At 26.4% G+C, this 24198-nt stretch overlaps 1 protein-coding gene and 2 long non-coding RNA genes across 4 annotated transcripts; 2 read left to right on the forward strand and 1 right to left on the reverse strand.

The window, feature by feature from the left end:
• Positions 1-4479: 4479 nt before the first annotated feature.
• LOC136083450 (uncharacterized) lies at positions 4480-5844 on the reverse strand. The gene has a single exon (XM_065802850.1). The coding sequence runs from the start codon at positions 5842-5844 to the stop codon at positions 4480-4482; it is 1365 nt and encodes a 454-aa protein (XP_065658922.1).
• Positions 5845-11023: 5179 nt separating this feature from the next.
• Positions 11024-19136, forward strand: LOC136083987 (uncharacterized). 2 transcript variants are annotated; one of them, XR_010640262.1, is made up of 3 exons: positions 11024-11774; positions 12043-12139; positions 18942-19136. It is a non-coding gene; the product is annotated as an uncharacterized LOC136083987 (long non-coding RNA). The 2 variants fall into 2 exon arrangements; XR_010640261.1 differs by lacking the exon at positions 18942-19136 and adding an exon at positions 13598-14126.
• Positions 19137-20120: 984 nt separating this feature from the next.
• Positions 20121-23523, forward strand: LOC136083991 (uncharacterized). Its single transcript, XR_010640269.1, has 4 exons — positions 20121-20738; positions 21006-21102; positions 22664-22757; positions 23326-23523. It is a non-coding gene; the product is annotated as an uncharacterized LOC136083991 (long non-coding RNA).
• The last annotated feature ends 675 nt before the right edge of the window (positions 23524-24198 follow it).

Below are 24198 nucleotides of genomic sequence, written 5' to 3' on the forward strand. Positions count from 1 at the left end.
CATTCAATATTGTCTTTTTACTGATTCCACAGCATTCCTAATGAAACCAGAGACCGTAATATCGCATTCAATACTGTTATCTTTTCATTTAAGCATGGCTTGTCATACAATGGACATGTATATAAATGTACAAATCCAAGCAGGTAACGTTGGACAAGTTTTAAAAAACAGAATTAAACTTGGAAGCACTCTTTGCCAATGATCTTCATCAAACGTGATTTTGTTTACTAGAACATCTTTCTTTGTATAGACTACAAAATATGTTGAGTTATAACCAGTGATTGCCATTTAACCAATTATTTGGGTGTAGTATTTGTGATTTTTTTTTAACATGACTTTGTTGTCAACCATCTCCAAGAAGTCAGTTTTTTTCCATGAAACATTTATTTCTTCGTCACGAATACTGACGGGGCATTTATATTCTACACAAGCTTTTAGGCAACACTGACATTGAAAAATGTTGTCCGGAGTAGCGCCAAGATATGGTTGTGGTTTATGCAAAAATAAACCACAAAATATTAATTTCGGGTTTTGATGTTTTACCCCCTCAGTTGACATAAATGCTTTAGCTGCGTTTTTCTCGTTTTTTTTACCCCATTTGATAGATGCTACATATTTTAATTCAACAGGTTCGACAATAGCCTTAAGAAGTGGTGCAACTCTGCATTTAACGTCTTTTTCGCGGTTTCTTAAAAAAGATGTAACCATTTTGTGTACGGAATAAAAGCATGATGATGTTATTCGTCCTCTGCGTTGATTCCACCATTGCTTTGAGTGTGATTGGTTTCTTGTAGCTTTTTCTAATACTTGTAGCTGATGGTCATTAAACGTAAGCATATCAAGAAATCTATCAGTCACACTACGTGGATCCGTCGGCAAAAAACTTAGTGTTGCAGAAGCTATTTCTGTTATTGGGAGTGGCACATCACATTCTGGAGGAGGAGTAAACATCGTATTTAAAACGGCGTTAGGGAGAACTGTTTTGACATTTAACAAAAAAGAATTTTTATCAGCATCCGTAACTTCACGCATTTCTTCTGGTCTCGGATCAAAATCTCTTTTGTCTTTACACATCAAATAAGTTTTATGTGACTTACCACTTTTGTGTTGAACAATGTTCATATCTTTTAGCATAATTGGTTGAACTTCTTTGGATGGAGCATTCCAGTTACAAACATTGTCAGTACAAGTAGGAGTGGTAAAACCTTTAGTGTTTGCAAACTCTTTTTATAACAATTATAATATATGTAACATATTTATAACATTTTATAACATCATATATAACATATTTATAACATTTTTTAAATCTATTCATAACATTTTCATTTTTATTATTTTTTAAAAACAATTTTTTATTATTTAATAAAAATAGTTTATTCAAATCTTATTTATTATTTAATAATAAAGCTTAAGGTTTTTTTTTATATATAATAAACTCTATTAATGCCGAAATAACACTTCTTTTTTTTTGTTTCTGTCAAAAAACTTAACAACTATAACTTTATTGAAAGAAGGAAAATGATCCTTTTACGTCAATACTTAAAGAGCTTAATTTCGAGACTGTTGCATTGTTATAAAACTGAAGTAAAATTTTTCAAAACAAATTAACAATTAGATATGGATGCAATGCAAACTGGCGATGAAACAAAAGTTGAAACTCTTTAAAAATTTTATGGAAATGTCAAGCGGAGAGCTACAGTTTTATCTCCAACAGCGCGGTTTAACATCTTCTGGAAATCATAGCTCCCTTGCTGCTAAAGCTTTAATAGCATATGAGCAGAAAATTAAAGTTGTTAAAAGTGCCAAAAATATTTGCGAAAAATTAAACACTGACTACACAAATCTTTTGAAATCTTTCAAAATAGACTTTGATCCGTTGAAAGCCTTTGACTTTAATGATGATATCAAACAATGGCCTGTTACAAATATTGGATAAATATTTGCTTTTATCTTAGAAAGCAAAGTTTTTGAAACTGAGTATATTGGTCACTACAAACTGAAAAAAGCGTATTCATACTTTGGAAGTAGTTTTGTTGACAAGTTGTATTGCAAAAAAGTGAACGATTATATTATTATATGTACTTCGGTCACACCTCAACATATTCGGGCAAAGTTCCATCAAATTTGGATTTTCTTTAATATAGATGGTGCGATTTGCACGACGTTTTGTACATGTACCGCAGGACAAAGTAAATGTTGCAACCATATTGTAGCAACACTTTATAGAGTAGAGTTTGCAAACACTAAAGGTTTTACCACTCCTACTTGTACTGACAATGTTTGTAACTGGAATGCTCCATCCAAAGAAGTTCAACCAATTATGCTAAAAGATATGAACATTGTTCAACACAAAAGTGGTAAGTCACATAAAACTTATTTGATGTGTAAAGACAAAAGAGATTTTGATCCGAGACCAGAAGAAATGCGTGAAGTTACGGATGCTGATAAAAATTCTTTTTTGTTAAATGTCAAAACAGTTCTCCCTAACGCCGTTTTAAATACGATGTTTACTCCTCCTCCAGAATGTGATGTGCCACTCCCAATAACAGAAATAGCTTCTGCAACACTAAGTTTTTTGCCGACGGATCCACGTAGTGTGACTGATAGATTTCTTGATATGCTTACGTTTAATGACCATCAGCTACAAGAATTAGAAAAAGCTACAAGAAACCAATCACACTCAAAGCAATGGTGGAATCAACGCAGAGGACGAATAACATCATCATGCTTTTATTCCGTACACAAAATGGTTACATCTTTTTTAAGAAACCGCGAAAAAGACGTTAAATGCAGAGTTGCACCACTTCTTAAGGCTATTGTCGAACCTGTTGAATTAAAATATGTAGCATCTATCAAATGGGGTAAAAAAAACGAGAAAAACGCAGCTAAAGCATTTATGTCAACTGAGGGGGTAAAACATCAAAACCCGAAATTAATATTTTGTGGTTTATTTTTGCATAAACCACAACCATATCTTGGCGCTACTCCGGACAACATTTTTCAATGTCAGTGTTGCCTAAAAGCTTGTGTAGAATATAAATGCCCCGTCAGTATTCGTGACGAAGAAATAAATGTTTCATGGAAAAAAACTGACTTCTTGGAGATGGTTGACAACAAAGTCATGTTAAAAAAAAATCACAAATACTACACCCAAATAATTGGTTAAATGGCAATCACTGGTTATAACTCAACATATTTTGTAGTCTATACAAAGAAAGATGTTCTAGTAAACAAAATCACGTTTGATGAAGATCATTGGCAAAGAGTGCTTCCAAGTTTAATTCTGTTTTTTAAAACTTGTCCAACGTTACCTGCTTGGATTTGTACATTTATATACATGTCCATTGTATGACAAGCCATGCTTAAATGAAAAGATAACAGTATTGAATGCGATATTACGGTCTCTGGTTTCATTAGGAATGCTGTGGAATCAGTAAAAAGACAATATTGAATGATAGATTTATTTGCATACTTTGCCAATAACTAAAAAGTACTTAAATCATTGATTTATAGACATTTTTATATAGTTATGGAGATAAAAAGTGTATGATTTAAACATTATATAATATAAAATTTATCTTCTCTATGAGATTTTCAGTAACAAACTATTGATTTAGAAGATTTAAAAAGTTTATTAATTAATAAGACACCTCCTTATTTAGTTTAAACTGAATATAAAAAAAAATCAAAGATAAAATTAAAATTTTTGTATGCAACATACCCGTAAAAAAATGAAACAAAGTAGTTCACAAGAAACAAAAAAAAGACGAAATTAATATATATATATATATATATATATATATATATATATATATATATATATATATATATATATATATATATATATATATATATATATATATATATAGTATAGATAGATATAGATATAGCTTCCTGATGAACCTATATCTATATCTATCTATCTATCTATTTATCTATCTATATATATATATATATATATATATATATATATATATATATATATATATATATATATATATATATATATATATATATATATATATAGACATATATATATATAGACATATATATATATAAATATATATATATATATATATATATATATATATATATATATATATATATATATCTATATACATATATATATATATATATACATATATTTATATGTATATATATATATATATATATATATATATATATATATATATATATATATATATATATATATGTATTATATATATATATGTAGACATATATATATAGACATATATATATAAATATATATATATACATATATATATATACTATATATATACATATATATATATATGTATATATATATATATATATATATATATATATATATATATATATATATATATATATATATATATATATATATATATATATATATGTATGTTCGCATATACATATACTTCTGTAAAAGTTTTCATTTAGAAGAAATATTTAATGTTTTTGTTTTTAATTAACAACTTATGCTTTGTTTTCATCAATGCAAAGTGGGGGCATAAAGTTTGGTAATATGGCACATACTGTAATAATATTATCACATAAGGGCAACAATGTGACTGGCATTTTATTTTTTAATATGCGAAAGTTTTTCATACGCCCTATGGCCTGCTCAACATAAATTCTAACATTTGCAATTTTTGAGGTTTTCTGTACATCATTATATGTCATCTGAAAATTTGTATTTTTTGATGGGGGAATAGCTATGTTACACTGGTAAAATGCTAGAAGATCTTTAATTTTGAAACCTCTATCTGCAATAAGTTGATTACCAGGTTGTAAATATTTCAAAAATCCGCAATCTTTAACTATGAAAACATCACTAGCTCTGCCACCATAACAGTTAGACAAAAAAGAAACTGCACCATTGGGTGTTATTCCAACTAAATATTTTACAGTATAATGGTGTTTATAATTTGACCAACCAGCTGCAGCTATCTCCAAACTAGACGGTGTTTCAATAAAGAGTTCAGAGCAATCAATTATTACATAGCATTTCGGATAGTACTTTCTGAACATGGTTGGTAAATTTCTTTTTATAATATTTCTGTTTGGAAAATGTATAATCCATTTTAACTCAAGAGAAAATAGTTTTATCCATGTTATAAATACTGAACTGACGACAGAAGAAGAAATCATAAAACAATGAGCAAGATCTTCAGTTAAAAGAGCTAAGCGTAAACGCATCATTACAAGAAGCAATTCTTGCTGCAATGTTAGAGATTTTAATGATATTGTTTTCAAATCTCTTGGCGATGATAAGTCTTTAGTTGTAATTTTTTTACCCTTCCAGTAGTGCATTATATTTCCTTTCCTCTGCAAATAAGAAAATAACATTTCAAAGATATTTGAATTTGCTAGGCCAGTAAAAAATTGAACATCAGAATCTCTAGTTAAATTAGCAAAAATCATTGATCCTCGTATTGGTTCATTACACTGAATAGATTTATCACAAGTTTCACTTTCTATAGCTAAACTTGTAGAGAAACTGTTTGAATCTGATGCCACAATAAGATCCAATTTTTTAAGTTTTCTTCTTTTTGTAGGAGATTCCTTATATGCATTACAAATATTCAAATACAAAGTTGGAATAGGTGAAGCAAAAGTAGGTTTTCCAAACTCAAAATGATTAGAGCAAACCACTTTATTATCAGAAACTGTAAAATTTAGTAAACCTTTTCCAACTTGATTTACCCACTGATGTCTTTTTTCAGAGTCTTTAGGAAAATAATGAAATTTTAGCTCTGTTACTTGACTTCTTTTGAGTAACCTATCCGGATACCTAGAATCGTTATTACAACCAGCAACACAGCAACGGTAGTTTTGCATTTTATAGTTATATTTTCTTTATCTATAATAATAAAAAATTCACAATATAAAACATCAAACCATAAATCTAAGCACTAGATAATAAAAATAATAGGAAGTAGGTCTTCAGCTTTGATTTAAATAAAGCGAACTTTGTTGTTTGTTTGCTCTGATTACCCAAGATGCATTTCCCAACCGCGAAAAGGTCTATTACGATTTTTATCTTCTGCAAGATACCCATTTAAATGCGCAAGACGCAGAAAACTTTATTCGACAATGGAATAATCCAGGCTTTTTCTTGAGTGGTACGTCACACACAGATAGTACTGTGTGTGACGTACAGAAAGAAATAGATCGGCACCCACAAATAAATCGAAATAAAATGTCTCTCAATCGAGGCCTTTAAAACATTATTAAAAGAGCTTAACGTAGAAGACACGTGGAGGAAGTTTAATCCTTGCACAAAAGAATATACTTATAAATCTACCAATAACACCACATTCTCCCGCTTAGGTCGCTTATATATTAGCAAACACATGCGACAATTAATAAACATAGAACACAAGCCGATGACTTTTTCAGATTACCACAATTCAATATGCGCCACCATCACTCTTAAAAACTTAGATATCGGAAAAGAACTATGGATCTTAAACAACGAAATTTTAAATAACCAAAAGTATAACTAACCAAAATTATAAATTTAGCCAACCAAAAAATTAATCAGTCTGAAAATAAAACATCTGACTGGGATTCTCTTAAAAAAGAAATTAAAATTCTTTCAAAAAAATTTAGCAAAACGGAGGCAAAAAAGAGCCGTCAAGAAGAAAAAACTTGAAAAACAGCTAAAAACTCTCTCAAAAAAGCGCCTTTTAATCCAGAGATGAAACGTCTTAGCGAAAACCTTAAAATAAAGCCACAAACCTTCGAAATAAACAAACTAAACGGCGCAAAAATAAGGGCTAAAATAAAATGGAGGACGCATGGCGAAAAATGCAGCAATTTCTTTTTTCAACTTGAAAAAGCTAAAATATCTAAACAAGTAATCATTAACATCAAAGATAAGAACGGAAACGAAAAAAATAACACAGCTGATATCACTAAAACATTTGAGATATTTTACAAAAACCTTTATAAAAACAGCAAAAACAATATCTTGCTGCGAAAACATTTACTCGAAAATACAGATATAAAACAAATTTCTGAACAACAAAAGCATTTACTAGATAAATTGATTGATTTAGCCGAAGTCAAAAATGCAATAAAAACAATGAAAAATAACAAATCACCCGGCAAAGATGGGCTAACCGCGGAACTTTCTTAATCTAAATTTAATATTTTAGGAGAAAGTTTAGTTAAAGTCTTAAACGATATCATTCAGAAAAACGAAATGTCAGAAACGCAAAAATAAGCCATAATAACTCGCCTCTATAAAAAAGGGTATAAAGCCGATATCTCAAACTGGCGACCCATATCACTTCTCAACACCGACTACAAAATACTTACCAAAATATTCTCAAACCGTCTAGCAAATATACTACCGTCAAAAATCAAAGAAGATCAAACCGCTTGCATCCCCCACAGATCCATTTACGAAAACCTTGCATACACTAATAAAAATACCGAAATAAAGGGAATAACTCTAAACAACAAAAAGACAAAGCTCCAACAATACGCCGACGACGCAAACTTTTACCTCTCTTCAGACAACTCTGTAAAAGCTCTAGACAACGCCCTAAATGTATACAAACTAGCCACAGGAGCAAAACTAAATACTACCAAATGCCTAGGCCTGTGGCTTGGAATGAACAGATCTCCGATAAAAGAAAATTTCCTTAATTTTTCCTGGCACAGCAACACTCTTCAGAGTCTAGGTATAACCTTCTCAAACACAAGTAACTACGTAAACCGTCAATGGGATGAGAGTATTAACATCATTAGCAAAATAATTGATAGCTGGAAGAGTTTCAAGTTATCCATAAAAGGTAAAGCTATCATAACAAATCAAACCCTTTTAAGCAGCTTATGAGATTTAGCCTTCACAATACCCATTCCTTCTGACAAAAAAATCAAAATAATTGAACGTAAAATAGAAAGTTTTCTATGTAATAACAGCACCGTAAAAACCTCAAGCAAACATCAAAACTTCCGATAGACCAGGGAGGTTTAAATATAGTCGACGTCAAGATAAAACTCGAATCTTTACAGCTGAGCTGGATCTCAAAGTTATATAATAAAAACAAAAACGGCGCCTGGAAAGACTCAGCTTCCTACATACTTAATCAATACCGAAACGCTAATCAAGGAAACCTTGTCCTTCTCACATTACACTCATATGATTCTTTAAAAACTCTACCTCCGTATTACCAACAGACAATGAAAAGTTGGAATAAATTCTACTTAAAACACAATAACCATAAGAATCTCACTATCGAAGAAGTGCTAATGCAACCAATATTTTTTAACCCATACATACGCAAACAAAAACCAAACTATGAAACCAACTCAAGAATCCATAAATAATAACATAATCCTGCTAGGGAACATATCAAAAGTATTTGTCCAGGGCTTTCTGGAAAGCCAAGTTATTGGTATAAAACAACGCCTCTTAACAACCATAATAAAGTCATTACTACCCCAATGGAAAACATGATAAACACCCAAAGTCAAAGCTTCGACTACAACAAAACATCGTTGTGCATAAGCACCAAAAACAACCGTCGAATACGATTCCTTGACTTAACTCCTAAAGAAATATACAACACTTCCCTAAATAACAACGATAAAAGTACACCCAATATATTTTACAGATGGAAGGACATTTTCAACAGTATGAATAATACCTCAACAAAAGAGTGGGCCCATTTGTTTATATCCATACACAAAAATGAAAGCAACAACAAAGCCAATGAAATAAAGTATAAACTAATACATTTTGCACTACCCACCAATACAATGTTTAAAAAAAGAGGCCATATAACAGACGATCTCTGCCCACAATGTATGAAAGAATCAGAAAACATACAACACATGATGTTTAAGTGTGAAAAAGTTCAACCCTTAGTAAAATACACTTTAGCCCTCATTCACAAAATATACCCATACCTAATACCTCTTAAAAACACTTTCAAATCACTACTCTTCTTTTCATCAACTTTTGTAAATAAATTTTATATAGGAAAACTAATAACTAACGAACTATTATACATAATATATTGCAATAGAATGAGGTCGTTCCAAGACAAAAAAATTTACCCCAGAAGGACGCTCAAGCTGGAATTCCAAGGCAAAATTAAAAGAATTTTGTCAGACGAGTTCCATATTTCTATTATTAATAATGAAATGATTTCTTTTCTACAAGAATGCAAAAATATCTGGAGCGGAGAAAATAATTTTAATCTAGAAATTAACAAAGTTCTTGTAAATTAAAATGCCCAGATATATTTTTTAGTGAAAATCTCTTTTTTGAAATTTTCTTTTTCGCTTTTTCGTTTTATTTTCATCGAAATTTAATTTTTTCGTTTTTTCGTTTTCGTTTTCGATTTTTTTTTTTTTTTTAAATAGTGGGTTTTTTTATTTTCTTAAACGTGAGTCCCCTGGGAGTCTGTCTTTATGTATTTTAATAGTGGAACAGTAGACCACCTTGTATTTTTATTTCTTAACTACTGTAACATTTATTAATAACTCTGCAGGGCAAATGCCCGAGGAGAATAAACTACAATACGATTTAAAGCTCATTTAAAAAAGATTATTTTTTAAACTTACAAATTTAACAGCTTTTGACCAAATAAAACGCAATGCAACTTTATATAATCTAAATATGAGACACAATTAAAATCCGTACTGATTTTTTTGACGTTATGTTGCGTCTTAGATTACACTTATTAAAAACGCACTGTTATAATTATAATTGTTATGGTTTTTTTTTAACTTATAATTATAAGTTAAAAAAAAAACCATACTGGTATTTTTTTTAACTTTTAACAATGTACAAAAAGTTAGTTGTAATTTTTTTTTCATAACAAATTTGTTATGAAAAAAAAGTTTCAATTCGCGATGTTGCAATTAACTAATTGCAACTTGGCGATTTGAATTTTTTACAAAAAAATATTTTTCTTACACTTTTTTTAGTTACTAACGTCTCGACAAATGCATCGTTGAATACCATAACTCATAAATGAGTTACAGTATTTAACAAATTTGTTTAACTAACAATATTGTAAATACATTGAAAACATTTGTCGAGACCATTGTTGTTAATTTACATTATGGCGCTCCTTTTGGATCCAAACTTGTCTTTGCGGTCCTTGGTAATGTGGCCTCTATATGGCAATTAGCCGGAGGAGGATAAACCACAATACCTAATTCTCAAATTTCACGCGTCTCAACCCAGTCGGCATATCTAGTATTGTAAATACTCGGAGTATTGATCACGTATAATATACCGCCGTTGATACCAGAAAAATACGCATTTAGTTTTAAGTTTCGAATTCGAGTTCAATACCACTTATTTATCAAAAATACGTATTATTTAATATTTGATCAAAATCGGATACGATATCGTACCCGATTTTGATCAAATATCAAAATATATAACGGAAAAACGAAAATCGTTGCTTTAAAGCGCATGCTTAAACTGAAATTGTGAAAACAAAATTTAAATTAAAAAGTTTTCTCTTGAGAAATTTAGAAAAAAGTTTGTCTGGAACGAAAAGGAATAGTCAGGAATACATGAAAAGTTGTATGAAGAGATATCGTTCTGCTAAAGCAGTATCGCATATCTCCCATACAGTTACAGTACTTTTTTGTACTAAAAAAGTTACTAAAACTTTATCATAAAAATATTTATTACTACTTTTAAATTTATTTAGTTTTATTAAGTCCTAAATTAATACAATTCAAATATATTATAAATCCTATCATTTCATACCTTGCTTATTTTATTATGTTGATTATTATTTTATTAACATTTCTGTTATGCTTTTACCTTTTTTTTGTACTGTTTTTAAAAATTTAGAAAAATAAATTAAAATTTCGAGCCAACACTGACATTTTATTATTGCTAAACGTTAAATTTTGTTATAAGGATTGCAGTTCTCCTATCTGTTTTTTGCTCTTTATTCAATAAGTATTTGATTTAAATTAAATATGATTATAATTTGATATAATATTGCGAGATTTTTGTTTTTATATATGAATATATATATATGAATCTTTTTAGATTTTTTCATGTTATTTTTAAATTTTTTGTTCGCGCAATTCAAGTTATATATGTTTATAGTTTGCATATATGTTTATATTATGTTCAAAGTTAAAAAGTTTTTGATAAATATATGTATGTGGTAATATGTGTTATGTAATTGTTTTATAAATGTGTCATTAAAATAGTATAAAATGTATCTATTGTGTATATAAATATTATATGAGGTGTTTATATATGTTATATAAAGTTAAATAGACGTATTGTATTTTATAGTTATTATATATGTTTATATTATGTTGTTTCCGTGTTTTCAAAGTGTGTGACTTGGCAAACGTGTTGAGCAAGAGTTTGCGTAAAGTTGTTATTTATGTTACTAATGTTGTTACATTTGGCTTACCTTTATGTTGGTGTCTATTGTTAAAAATTATAAGTGGTTTTATTATTGAAACTCACTGCTTTTAATCATTCACTAAAAGCCACTCAAGAAAAATCATTTTGCCGTATAAACATTTAGTTTATATCTCAATTTGAATTTTTAGAACCATGAAGTACCAACATGATTTGTTTTCTAAAAGCTAACATGAAATAACAATATTTAACAACTACTACTCTCTTATCATGACATCTTATCTCTATCAGATATATTGATTTTCTATTCATATATGATGTTTTTCTTTGTATTTACTTATCCAATTTTTTCATTTCAGATTTATCATATGATGGATTTATGCAATATAAATAAACAAAGGTATGTAAATTTTTATGAATTTTTTCTAGGCTTTTCTAAATGAATTTCTTATTCACATTTTATTTTACAAGCAAAGTCTGCAAGCAAATTTGAGCTGAAAATTTTTTTTAGCTTTTAAGGAGAATTGGCATTATTCTTTGTTTAATTTATTTTTGTTTAAATATAGTAGTTGTAACAAAAAATTTTTGTTCTTGTTTTTTTACTCATCTGTTTTCAGATTCATATAAACTAGGCAACTCAGCTAAGCAAGTTTTGTTTTATTTTTTAGTGCTATTGGAAAGAGCTGAAAGTTATTTTTTAGAGTGATTGAAAAGAACTGAAGTGTTTTTTAGTTACTTCACACGGTGTAACTGATACTGGTTTGAGTAAGTTTACTATTTTGTTTTATTTTATATTGGATTTATTTTATATTAGATATATATTATATTAGATATATATTTTGTGTATTTAACATGGAAAACTGACTGTAATTTGTTGACACGAAAGTTTATAAACTGAAATCTGCCTATATTTCAGTATATTTATATATATATATATATATATATATATATATATATATATATATATATATATATATATATATATATATATATATATATATATATATATATATATATATATATATATATATATATATATATGTAAATATATGTATATATATATGTAATTATATATATATATATATATATATGTAAATATATATATATATATATATATATGTAATGATATATATATATGTAATGATATATATATATATATATATATATATATATATATATATATATATATATATATATATATATATATGTAAATTACATTAGTGTATTTTACAAATAGAGTGCTCAATGTTCTTAAAGAATAGAGCAATAATAAATTAGTAAAAAACACTTATCTAACTTTTTTCTTCTACTTGAAGTTTCACCATTGCTGGATCAATTTGACCATTGCTGGATCGATCTGATTGAACTCCTCCTGATGATCCAGCCATGGTGAAACTTTAAGTAGAAGAAAAAAGTTAGATAAGTGTTTTTTATTAATTTATATATATATATATATATATATATTATATATATATATATATATATATATATATATATATATATATATATATATATAATAACTTTAAAAAAAAGTATACTGACTGAGATTGCTTCAATTTTTTATACAAGATTGTGCATTTATTATTTTTGTTCATTAAGGTAAAAATAATTTTGTGCATTGTAGATTCTTTGTTAAATTGAAAATAATTGATGTAAATAAATATTGTTTAATATTTTTGATAAACGACTTATGTATATAAACATATAAAAAGATATGGATTTTAATAAATCTTAAGTTTAAATAAAGTCTTTGATTAGAAAAGATTACAATTTGTAAGATTTTTTTACGTTCATTTATTCAATTGTAACAATAGTAAGATTACTGGTAATATGTTTAATGAAAACTGTGAAATTGAAATAGATAGTATTAGGCTCAACGAAGTTATTAATGTAAAATTCTAATAGGCAACTTGAAAATAGTTGTCAAATGAAAATAATAGATCTAAGCAGGATGAAATTAATCGTTGTAAGAAATGCAACTCGGCGTGCAGAAAACTTACTTGACAGAATTCAGTATCAAGTAGACACTTCAGAAAAAAGCAAAGTATGAGTTTAACTATTTATAGTAACAATTTACACTTTTAAATCTAAATAATTTTTTTTTTTTTATAATTTCTATCATAATGTTCTTTTTTTCATTTTTTTTTTTAGTTTGTCTTCCCTTTGTCATCTTTTGATTAGTTAGCTAACTGTTAAAACATGGTTTTAATTTTGTAAATTTAGTATGATGTGAAATTTACTCTATTAATCATTAGTCAACAGTTAGAGAGAAGCTGGTGCTTAATTAAGAAATGCTGGAAATTAGCTTTTAATCAAGGTAAAAATAACTTTGTTTACTGGTAACATAATAAAACCAGTTACTAGTATTTATTCCGTGCTTTTTTACATTTGTTAACATGCTGCTTTGGAAACACTTTCTCTCTCTCTCTCTCTCTCTCTCTCTCTCTCTCTCTCTCTCTCTCTCTCTCTCTCTCTCTCTCTCTCTTAGATGAGAGGGAGATTTAATAAAACTTATGTAATTACTGAGCTCTTACGTATTTCTTAATACCACAAATCATAATGACCATTTATAAGAAATATTTTACGAGTTGCTTGCTATTTTATGATATAGTTGCTCAAATTGTTTAACTATAATTGTCCCTTGATTGTTCAAATATTGTAATAAATAAAATCTTTTTACTCCAAGTGTTTAAGTTAATAAAATATCTTATTAAGTTGTGGTGTTATTTGCCGGTGTTACTACATTGTTTTGTCTAGCCTTTTATAACCTTTTTTAATTATTCTGTAGTCACGGAATATATATTTTCTGTTATAATTATCCTAATTCTACCCAGTCGGCATATCTAGTATTGTAAATACTCGGAGTATTGATCACGTATAACATACCGCCGTTGATACCAGAAAAATACGCTTCTAGTTTTAAGTTTCGAATTCGAGTTCAATACCACTTATTTATCAAAAATACGTATTATTTAATATTTGATCAAAATCGGATACGATATCCTACCCGATCTCGATCAAATATCAACATATAGCGGAAAAACGAAAATCTTTGCTTTAAAGCGCATGCTTAAACTGAAATTGTGAAAGCAAAATTTAAATAAAAAAGTTTACATTTGAGAAATTTAGTAAAAAGTTTGTCTGGAATGAAAAGGAATAGTCAGGAATACATAAAAAGTTGTATGAAGAGATATTGTTCTGCTAAAGCAGTATCGCATATCTCCAATACAGTTACAGTACTTTTTTGTACTAAAAAAGTTATTAAAACTTTATCATAAAAATATTTATTACTACTTTTAAATTTATTTTGTTTTATTCTTATTTTTTATTATATTCTTATTTTCTTATTATCTTTATTTTATTTATTAAGTCCTAAATCAATATAATTCAAATATATTATAAATCCTATCATTTCATACCTTGCCTTTTTTATTATGTTGATTATTATTTTATTAACATTTCTGCTATGCTGTTACCTTTTTTTCGTACTGTTTTAAAAAATTTAGAAAAATAAATTAAAATTTCGAGCCAACACTGACATTTTATTGTTGCTAAACGTTAAATTTTGTTATAAGGATTGCAGTTCTTCTATCTGTTTTTTGCTCTTTATTCAATAAGTATTTGATTTAAATTAAATATAATTATAATTTGATATTTTATTACGAGATATATGCTTATATATATATAAATGTATATATATATAAATATATATATATATATATATATATATATATATATATATATATATATATATATATATATATATATATATATATATATTCATATATATTCATATATATACGAATCTTTTTAGATTTTTTCATGTTATTTTTAAATTTTTTGTTCGCCCAATTCAAGTTATATATGTTTATAGTTTGCATATATGTTTATATTATGTTCAAAGTTAAAAATTTTTTGATAAATATATGTATGTGGTAATATGTGTTATGTAATTGTTTTATAAATGTGTCATTAAAATAGTATAAAATGTATCTATTGTGTATATAAATATTATATGAGGTGTTTGTATATGTTATATAAAGTTGAATAAATATATTGTGTTTTATAGTTATTATGTATGTTTATGTTATGTTGTTTCCATGTTTTCAAAGTGTGCGACTTGGCAAAGGTGTTGAGCAAGATTTTGCGTAAAGTTGTTATTTATGTTACTAATGTTGTTACATTTGGCTTACCTTAATGTTGGTGTCTATTGTTAAAAGTTATAAGTGGTTTTATTATTGAAACTCACTGCTTTTAATCATTCACTAAAAGCCACTCAAGAAAAATCATTTTGCCGTATATACATTTTGTTTATATCTCAATTTAAATTTTTAGAACCATGAAGTACAAACATGATTTGTTTTCTAAAAGCTAACATGAAATAACAATATTTAACAACTACTACTCTCTTATCATGACATCTTATCTCTATCAGATATATTGATTTTTGATTCATATTTGATTTTTTTCTTTGTATTTACTTATCAATTACATTTTTTCATTTCAGATTATCATATCATGGATTTATGCGATATAAAAGAGCAAATGTATGTAAATTTTAATGAATTTTTTCTAGGCTTTTCTAAATGTGTTTCTTATTTACATTTTATTTTACAAGCAAGGTCTGCAAGCAAATTTGAGCTGAAAATTTTTTTAAGCTTTTAAGGAGAATTGGCGTTATTCTTTGTTTTATTTAATTTGTTTAAATACAGTAGTTCTAAAAAATAAATGTTTGTTTGTTCTTGGTTTTTTACTTATCTGTTTTCAGATTCTTATAAATGAGGCAACTCAGCTAAGCAAGTTTTGTTTTGTTTTTTAGTTTTATTGGAAAGAGCTGAAAGTTATTTTTTAGAGTGATTGAAAAGAACTGAAGTGTTTTTTAGTTTCTTCACACAGTGTAAGTGATACTGGTTTGAGTAAGTTTACTATTTTGTTTTATTTTATATTTGATATATATTATATTAGATATATATTTTGTGTATTTAACATGGAAAACTGACTGTAATTTGTTGACAAGAATGTTTATAAACTTAAATGCCTATATTTCAGTATATATATATATATATATATATATATAAATATATATATATATATATATATATATATATATATATATATATATATATATAAACATATATATATATATAAACATATATATATATATATATATATATATATATATATATATATATATATATATATATATATATATACTATATATATATATATATATATATATATATATATATATATATATATATATACACTTAAGAGTAAAATATACTGACTGACATTGCATCAATTTTTTATACAAGATTGTGCATTTATTATTTTTGTTCATTAAGGTAAAAATAATTTTGTGCATTGTTAAATTAAAAATAATTGATGTGAATAAATATTGTTTAATATTTTTGATAAACAACTTATGTATATAAACATATAAAAAGATATGGATTTCAATAAATCTTAAGTTTAAATAAAGTCTTTGATTAGAAAAGATCACAATTTGTAAGATTCTTTTACGTTCATTTATTCAATTGTAACAATAGTAAGATTACTGGTAATATGTTTAATGATAACAGTGAAATTGAAATAGATAGTATTAGGCTCAACGAAGTTATTAATGTAAAATGCTAATATGCAACTTGAAAATAGTTGTCAAATGAAAAAAATATAGATCTAGGCAGGATGAAACTAATTGTTGTTGAAATGTAAGAAATGCAACTCGGCGTGCAGAAAACTTACTTGACAGAATTCAGTGTCAAGCAGTGTTTATGTCTGTTAATTTGATTTTACTTTAGACACTTCAGAACAAAGCAAAGTATGAGTTTAACTATTTATAGTAACAATTAACACTTTTAAATCCAAATAATTTTATTTTTTCTTTATAATTTCTATCATAAATATGTTCTTTTTTCTTTTTTTTTAGTTTGTCTTCCCTTTGTCATCTTTTGATTAGTTAGCTAACTGTTGAAACATGGTTTTAATTTTGTAAATTTAGTATGATATGAAATTTACTCTATTAATCATTAGTCAATAGTTAAAGAGAAGCTGGAGCTTAATTAAGAAATGCTGGAAATTAGCTTTCAATCAAGGTAAAAATAATTTTGTTTTCTGGTAACATAATAAAACCAGTTACTACTATTTATTCTGTGCTTTTTTACATTTGTTAACATGCTGCTTTGGAAGCACTTACTTTCTCTCTCTCTCTCTCTCTCTCTCTCTCTCTCTCTCTCTCTCTCTCTCTCTCTCTTAGATGAGAGGGAGATTTAATAAAACTTATGTAATTACTGAGCTCTTACGTATTTCTTAAAACCACAAATGATAATGACCATTTATAAGAAATATTTAACGAGTTTCTTGCTATTTAATGATATAGTTGCTCAAATTGTTTAACTATAATTGTCCCTTGATTGTTCAAATATTGAAATAAATAAAATCTTTTTAGTCCAAGTATTTAAGTTAATAAAATATCTTATTAAGTTGTGGTGTTATTTGCCAGCGTTACTATAGTAACAATGTATACATTGTGTTGTCTAGCCTTTTTATAATCTTTTTTAATTATTCTGTAGACAGAATATATAAACCTGTCATTCGAAAAGGATAATAAGATATAAGTCGAAAAGGATAATAAGACATAAGTCCAAAACTTTTAGCAGTTAGTTTATAAGTTTGAATTAAAAATCTCTGTATGATTTATGTTTTTTTTATAAGAAATAAAAAATACATAAGTTATATGCGTTCTTTATTTATCTACTTCTTTGTTTAATTTCTTTAGCAACCTAGACATTATTTTAATAAAAATCATATTTTTGTTGATTTTGAAAAGTTTTAGTAAATGGACTTGCAGTGGTGTACACTGGATTTTTAGATGTTTGAGTTTTGACACTTACAGGCATTGTGTTAACTCCAAACATTTGTATGTTTATGCTTATATCAAAAAATAATGTTTTGCATAGAATTGGGGTGATTGGAGCTTGGGAACAAAAAAACCCTAATTTTTGGGCCCACCCAGTCCTTAATGTGGGAGCAACAAGTTTATAAAGTATTTTCTTTACTATTTTTGTCTAAATTTATATTCATCAACAAATTTCAAATTTCATGCAATAATCTCTTATTTTTTAAAAACTAAGACCATATAAAGTTTTAACCCCCCTCAATTTGAGGGGGCTCTAAACATTGCAGGGTCATAAAAACTGAACACTAAGACACTATTGCATGAAACTTGAAATTTGTTGATGAATATGAATTTAGATAAAATATAACATAAATTTAGAACCCAAAAACTAGGGTTTTCTTGTTCCCAAGCTCCAATCACCCCAATTCTTTGCAAAACATTCTTTTTTGATATAAGCATAAACATAAAAAAGTTTGAAGTTTGCACAATGCCTGTAAGTGTCAAAACTCAAACATCTAAAACTCCAGTGTACACCACTGACTTGTGCCCTTTTTGAAATGACAGGTTCATATATTTTCTGTTATTATTATCCTAATTCTACTAACAATAAAATGCAAATAGTACTTTTGTAATTAAAAATTGTATTTTTTTTTTCATGTCTTTTTTTAGGTATTTGCAGGCTTTACTTGACTGTCCTTTTCTGGTACTTGTGTTGTGTAGATTTTAAAAAGAACTCAACTGATGTTAATGCGGTCTTTATGTCGTTAACTATAAGCAATGGCGTTGCTGATAGGGATAGTCAAAGTTAAAACATTTATAGATAAATTTGTATTTAATTTTTTAGATAATATATCAAGTTATTAATGTGTTTTTATTGTTACTAATGATTTAATAACTCATAACCCCCCAGTCGGCATATCTAGTATTGTAAATACTCGGAGTATTGATCACGTATAATATACCGCTGTTGATACCAGAAAAATACGCATTTAGTTTTAAGTTTCGAATTCGAGTTCAATACCACTTATTTATCAAAAATACGTATTATTTAATATTTGATCAAAATCGGATACGATATCGTACCCAATTTTGATCAAATATCAACATATAACGGAAAAACGAAAATCATTGCTTTAAAGCGCATGCTTAAACTGAAATTGTGAAAGCAAAATTTAAATTAAAAAGTTTTCTCTTGAGAAATTTAGAAAAAAGTTTGTCTTGAATGAAAAGGAATAGTCAGGAATACATGAAAAGTTGTATGAAGAGATATCGTTCTGCTAAAGCAGTATCGCATATCTCCCATACAGTTACAGTACTTTTTTGTACTAAAAAAGTTACTAAAACTTTATCATAAAAATATTTATTACTACTTGTAAATTTATTTAGTTTTATTAAGTCCTAAATTAATACAATTCAAATATATTATAAATCCTATCATTTCATACCTTGCTTATTTTATTATGTTGATTATTATTTTATTGACATTTCTGTTATGCTATTACCTTTTTTTTGTACTGTTTTAGAAAATTTAGAAGAATGAATTAAAATTTCGAGCCAACACTGACATTTTATTATTGCTAAACGTTAAATTTTGTTATAAGGATTGCAGTTCTCCTATCTGTTTTTTGCTCTTTATTCAATAAGTATTTGATTTAAATTAAATATGATTATAATTTGATATTTTATTGCGAGATTTTTGTTTTTATATATGAATATATATATATGAATCTTTTTAGATTTGTTCATGTTATTTTTAAATTTTTTGTTCGTACAATTCAAGTTATATATGTTTATAGTTTGCATATATGTTTATATTATGTTCAAAGTTAAAAGGTTTTTGATAAATATATGTATGTGGTAATATGTGTTATGTAATTGTTTTATAAATGTGTCATTAAAATAGTATAAAATGTATCTATTGTGTATATAAATATTATATGAGGTGTTTATATATGTTATATAAAGTTAAATAGACATATTGTGTTTTATAGTTATTATATATGTTTATATTACGTTGTTTCCATGTTTTCAAAGTGTGCGACCTGGCAAACGTGTTGAGCAAAAGTTAGCGTAAAGTTGTTATTTATGTTACTAATGTTGTTACATTTGGCTTACCTTTATGTTGGTGTCTATTGTTAAAAATTATAAGTGGTTTTATTATTGAAACTCACTGCTTTTAATCATTCACTAAAAGCCACTCAAGAAAAATCATTTTGCCATATAAACATTTAGTTTATATCTCAATTTGAATTTTTAGAACCATGAAGTACCAACATGATTTGTTTTCTAAAAGCTAACATGAAATAACAATATTTAACAACTACTACTCTCTTATCATGACATCTTATCTCTATCAGATATATTGATTTTCGATTCATATATGATGTTTTTCTTTGTATTTACTTATCCAATTTTTTAATTTCAGATTTATCATATGATGGATTTATGCAATATAAATAAACAAAGGTATGTAAATTTTTATGAATTTTTTTTAGGCTTTTCTAAATGTGTTTCTTATAAACATGGTTTTACAAGCAAGGTCTGCAAGCAAATTTGAGCTGAAATTTTTTTTTTAGCTTTTAAGGAGAATTGGCATTATTCTTTGTTTAATTTAATTTGTTTAAATATAGTAGTTCTAACAAATACATCTTTGTTCTTGGTGTTTTACTCATCTGTTTTCAGATTCTTATAAACTAGGCAACTCAGCTAAGCAAGTTTTGTTTTATTTTTTAGTGCTATTGGAAAGAGCTGAAAGTTATTTTTTAGAGTGATTGAAAAGAACTGAAGTGTTTTTTAGTTACTTCACACGGTGTAACTGATACTGGTTTGAGTAAGTTTACTATTTTGTTTTATTTTATATTGGATTTATTTTATATTTGATATATATTATATTAGATATATATTTTGTGTATTTAACATGGAAAACTGACTGTAATTTGTTGACACGAAAGTTTATAAACTTAAATCTGCCTATATTTCAGTATATTTATATATATATATATATATATATATATATATATATATATATATATATATATATATATATATATATATATGTAAATATATATATACATGTAAATATATATATATATATATATATATATATATATATATATATATATATATATATATATATATATATATATGTAAATATATATATATATGTAAATATATATATATATATATATATATATTATATATATATATGCATATATATATATATGTATATATACATATATGTATATATATATATATATATATATATATATATATATATATATATATATATATATATATATATATATATATATATATATATGTATATATATATATATATAAATTACATTAGTGTATTTTACAAATAGAGTGCTCAATGTTCTTAAAGAATAGAGCAATAACAAATTAGTAAAAAACACTTATCTAACTTTTTTCTTCTACTTGAAGTTTCACCATTGCTGGATCAATTTGACCATTGCTGGATCGATCTGATTGAACTCCTCCTGATGATCCAGCAATGGTGAAACTTCAAGTAGAAGAAAAAAGTTAGATAAGTGTTTTTTACTAATTTATATATATATATATATATATATATATATATATATATATATATATATATATATATATATATATATAAACAATTACTTTAGAGAAAAATATACTGACTGAAATTGCTTCAATTTTTTATACAAGATTGTGCATTTATTATTTTTGTTCATTAAGGTAAAAATAGTTTTGTGCATTGTAGATTCTTTGTTAAATTAAACATAATTGATGTAAATAAATATTGCCTAATATTTTTGATAAACGACTTATGTATATAAACATAAAAAAGATATGGATTTTAATAAATCTTAAGTTTAAATAAAGTCTTTGATTAGAAAAGATTACAATTTGTAAGATTTTTTTACATTCATTTATTCAATTGTAACAATAGTAAGATTACTGGTAATATGTTTAATGAAAACAGTGAAATTGAAATAGATAGTATTAGGCTCAACGAAGTTATTAATGTAAAATGCTAATAGGCAACTTGAAAATAGTTGTCAAATGAAAAAAATAGATCTAGGCAGGATGAAATTAATCGTTGTTGAAATGTAAGAAATGCAACTCGGCGTGCAGAAAACTTACTTGACAGAAGTCAGTGTCAAGCAGTGGTAATGTCTGTTAATTTGATTTTACTTTAGACACTTCAGAACAAAGCAAAGTATGAGTTTAACTATTTATAGTAACAATTAACACTTTTAAATCTAAATAATTTTTTTTTATAATTTCTATCATAATTTCTATCATAATGTTCTTTTTTTCTTTTTTTTTTTTAATTTGTCTTCCCTTTGTCATCTTTTGATTAGTTAGCTAACTGTTAAAACATGGTTTTAATTTTGTAAATTTAGTATGATGTGAAATTTACTCTATTAATCATTAGTCAACAGTTAGAGAGAAGCTGGTGCTTAATTAAGAAATGCTGGAAATTAACTTTTAATCAAGGTAAAAATAATTTTGTTTACTGGTAACATAATAAAACCAGTTACTAGTATTTATTCCGTGCTTTTTTACATTTGTTAACATGCTGCTATGGAAACACTTTCTCTCTCTCTCTTTCTCTCTCTCTCTCTCTCTCTCTCTCTCTCTCTCTCTCTCTTAGATGAGAGGGAGATTTAATAAAACTTATGTAATTACTGAGCTCTTACGTATTTCTTAATACCACAAATGATAATGACCATTTATAAGAAATATTTTACGAGTTGCTTGCTATTTTATGATATAGATGCTCAAATTGTTTAACTATAATTGTCCCTTGATTGTTCAAATATTGTAATAAATAAAATCTTTTTACTTCAAGTATTTAAGTTAATAAAATATCTTATTAAGTTGTGGTGTTATTTGCCGGTGTTACTACATTGTTTTGTCTAGCCTTTTATAACCTTTTTTAATTATTCTGTAGTCACGGAATAAATATTTTCTGTTATTATTATCCTAATTCTACTAACAATAAAATGCAAATAGTACTTTTGTAATTAAAAATTGTAATTTTTTTTTTAATTTCATTTTTTAGGTATTTGCAGGCTTTACTTGACTTTCCATTTCTGGTACCTGTGTTGTGACAGATTTTAAAAAGATTTCAACTGATGTTAATGCGGTCTTCGTCGTTAACTATAAGCAATGACGTTGCTGATAGGGATAGTCAAAGTTAAAACATTTATAGATAAATTTGTATTTAATTTTTTAGATAATATATCAAGTTATTAATGTGTTTTTATTGTTATTAATGATTTAATAACTCATAACCCGTATTACGGGTTGCTTACTGCTAGTCATTATCATTATGTTAAGAATTCATATCAGTTAATAAAATTGTATTGAATATTCTCTGGTTATCGTGTTTTATACGTGTTTAAAAGCGAGTTTGATACTCAGTAGGCGTCGTATTGTATACCTGTCTTTATACGCATTTGATGTCTATTTTTAATGCGCGTTTGACACGATAAAATGGCTAACAAATATTCGTAAATAATGCGTATTCTGGAAAGTTTCAAATGCGCATGTAATACCAGGAAAATATCGTATTGAATATTCTCTGATTATCGTGTTTTATACGTATTTACAAGAGTTTCAAATGCGAGTTTGATACTCAGTAGGCGTCGTATTGTATACCTGTCTTTATACGCATCTAATGCGTATTTCTAATGCGTATTCGACACGATAAAATGGCTAACATACATACCACATCGATACGTATTTAAACGAGTTTCTAATGCGCATTTACAACTAAATTTGCCGACTGGGCCGTATTACGGGTTGCTTACTGCTAGTCATTATCATTATGTTATGAATTCATATTAGTTAATAAAATTGTATTGAATATTCTCTGGTTATCGTGTTTTATACGTGTTTAAATACGAGTTTGATACTCAGTTGGCGTCGTATT

Source organism: Hydra vulgaris, chromosome 08 (assembly GCF_038396675.1).
Source record: "Hydra vulgaris chromosome 08, alternate assembly HydraT2T_AEP".
Classification (NCBI taxonomy): domain Eukaryota; kingdom Metazoa; phylum Cnidaria; class Hydrozoa; order Anthoathecata; family Hydridae; genus Hydra; species Hydra vulgaris.

Bases quoted from the DNA above. Each gene is read 5' to 3' on its own strand.
- LOC136083450 (XM_065802850.1), bottom strand. From the start codon at position 5,844: ATGCAAAACTACCGTTGCTGTGTTGCTGGTTGTAATAACGATTCTAGG.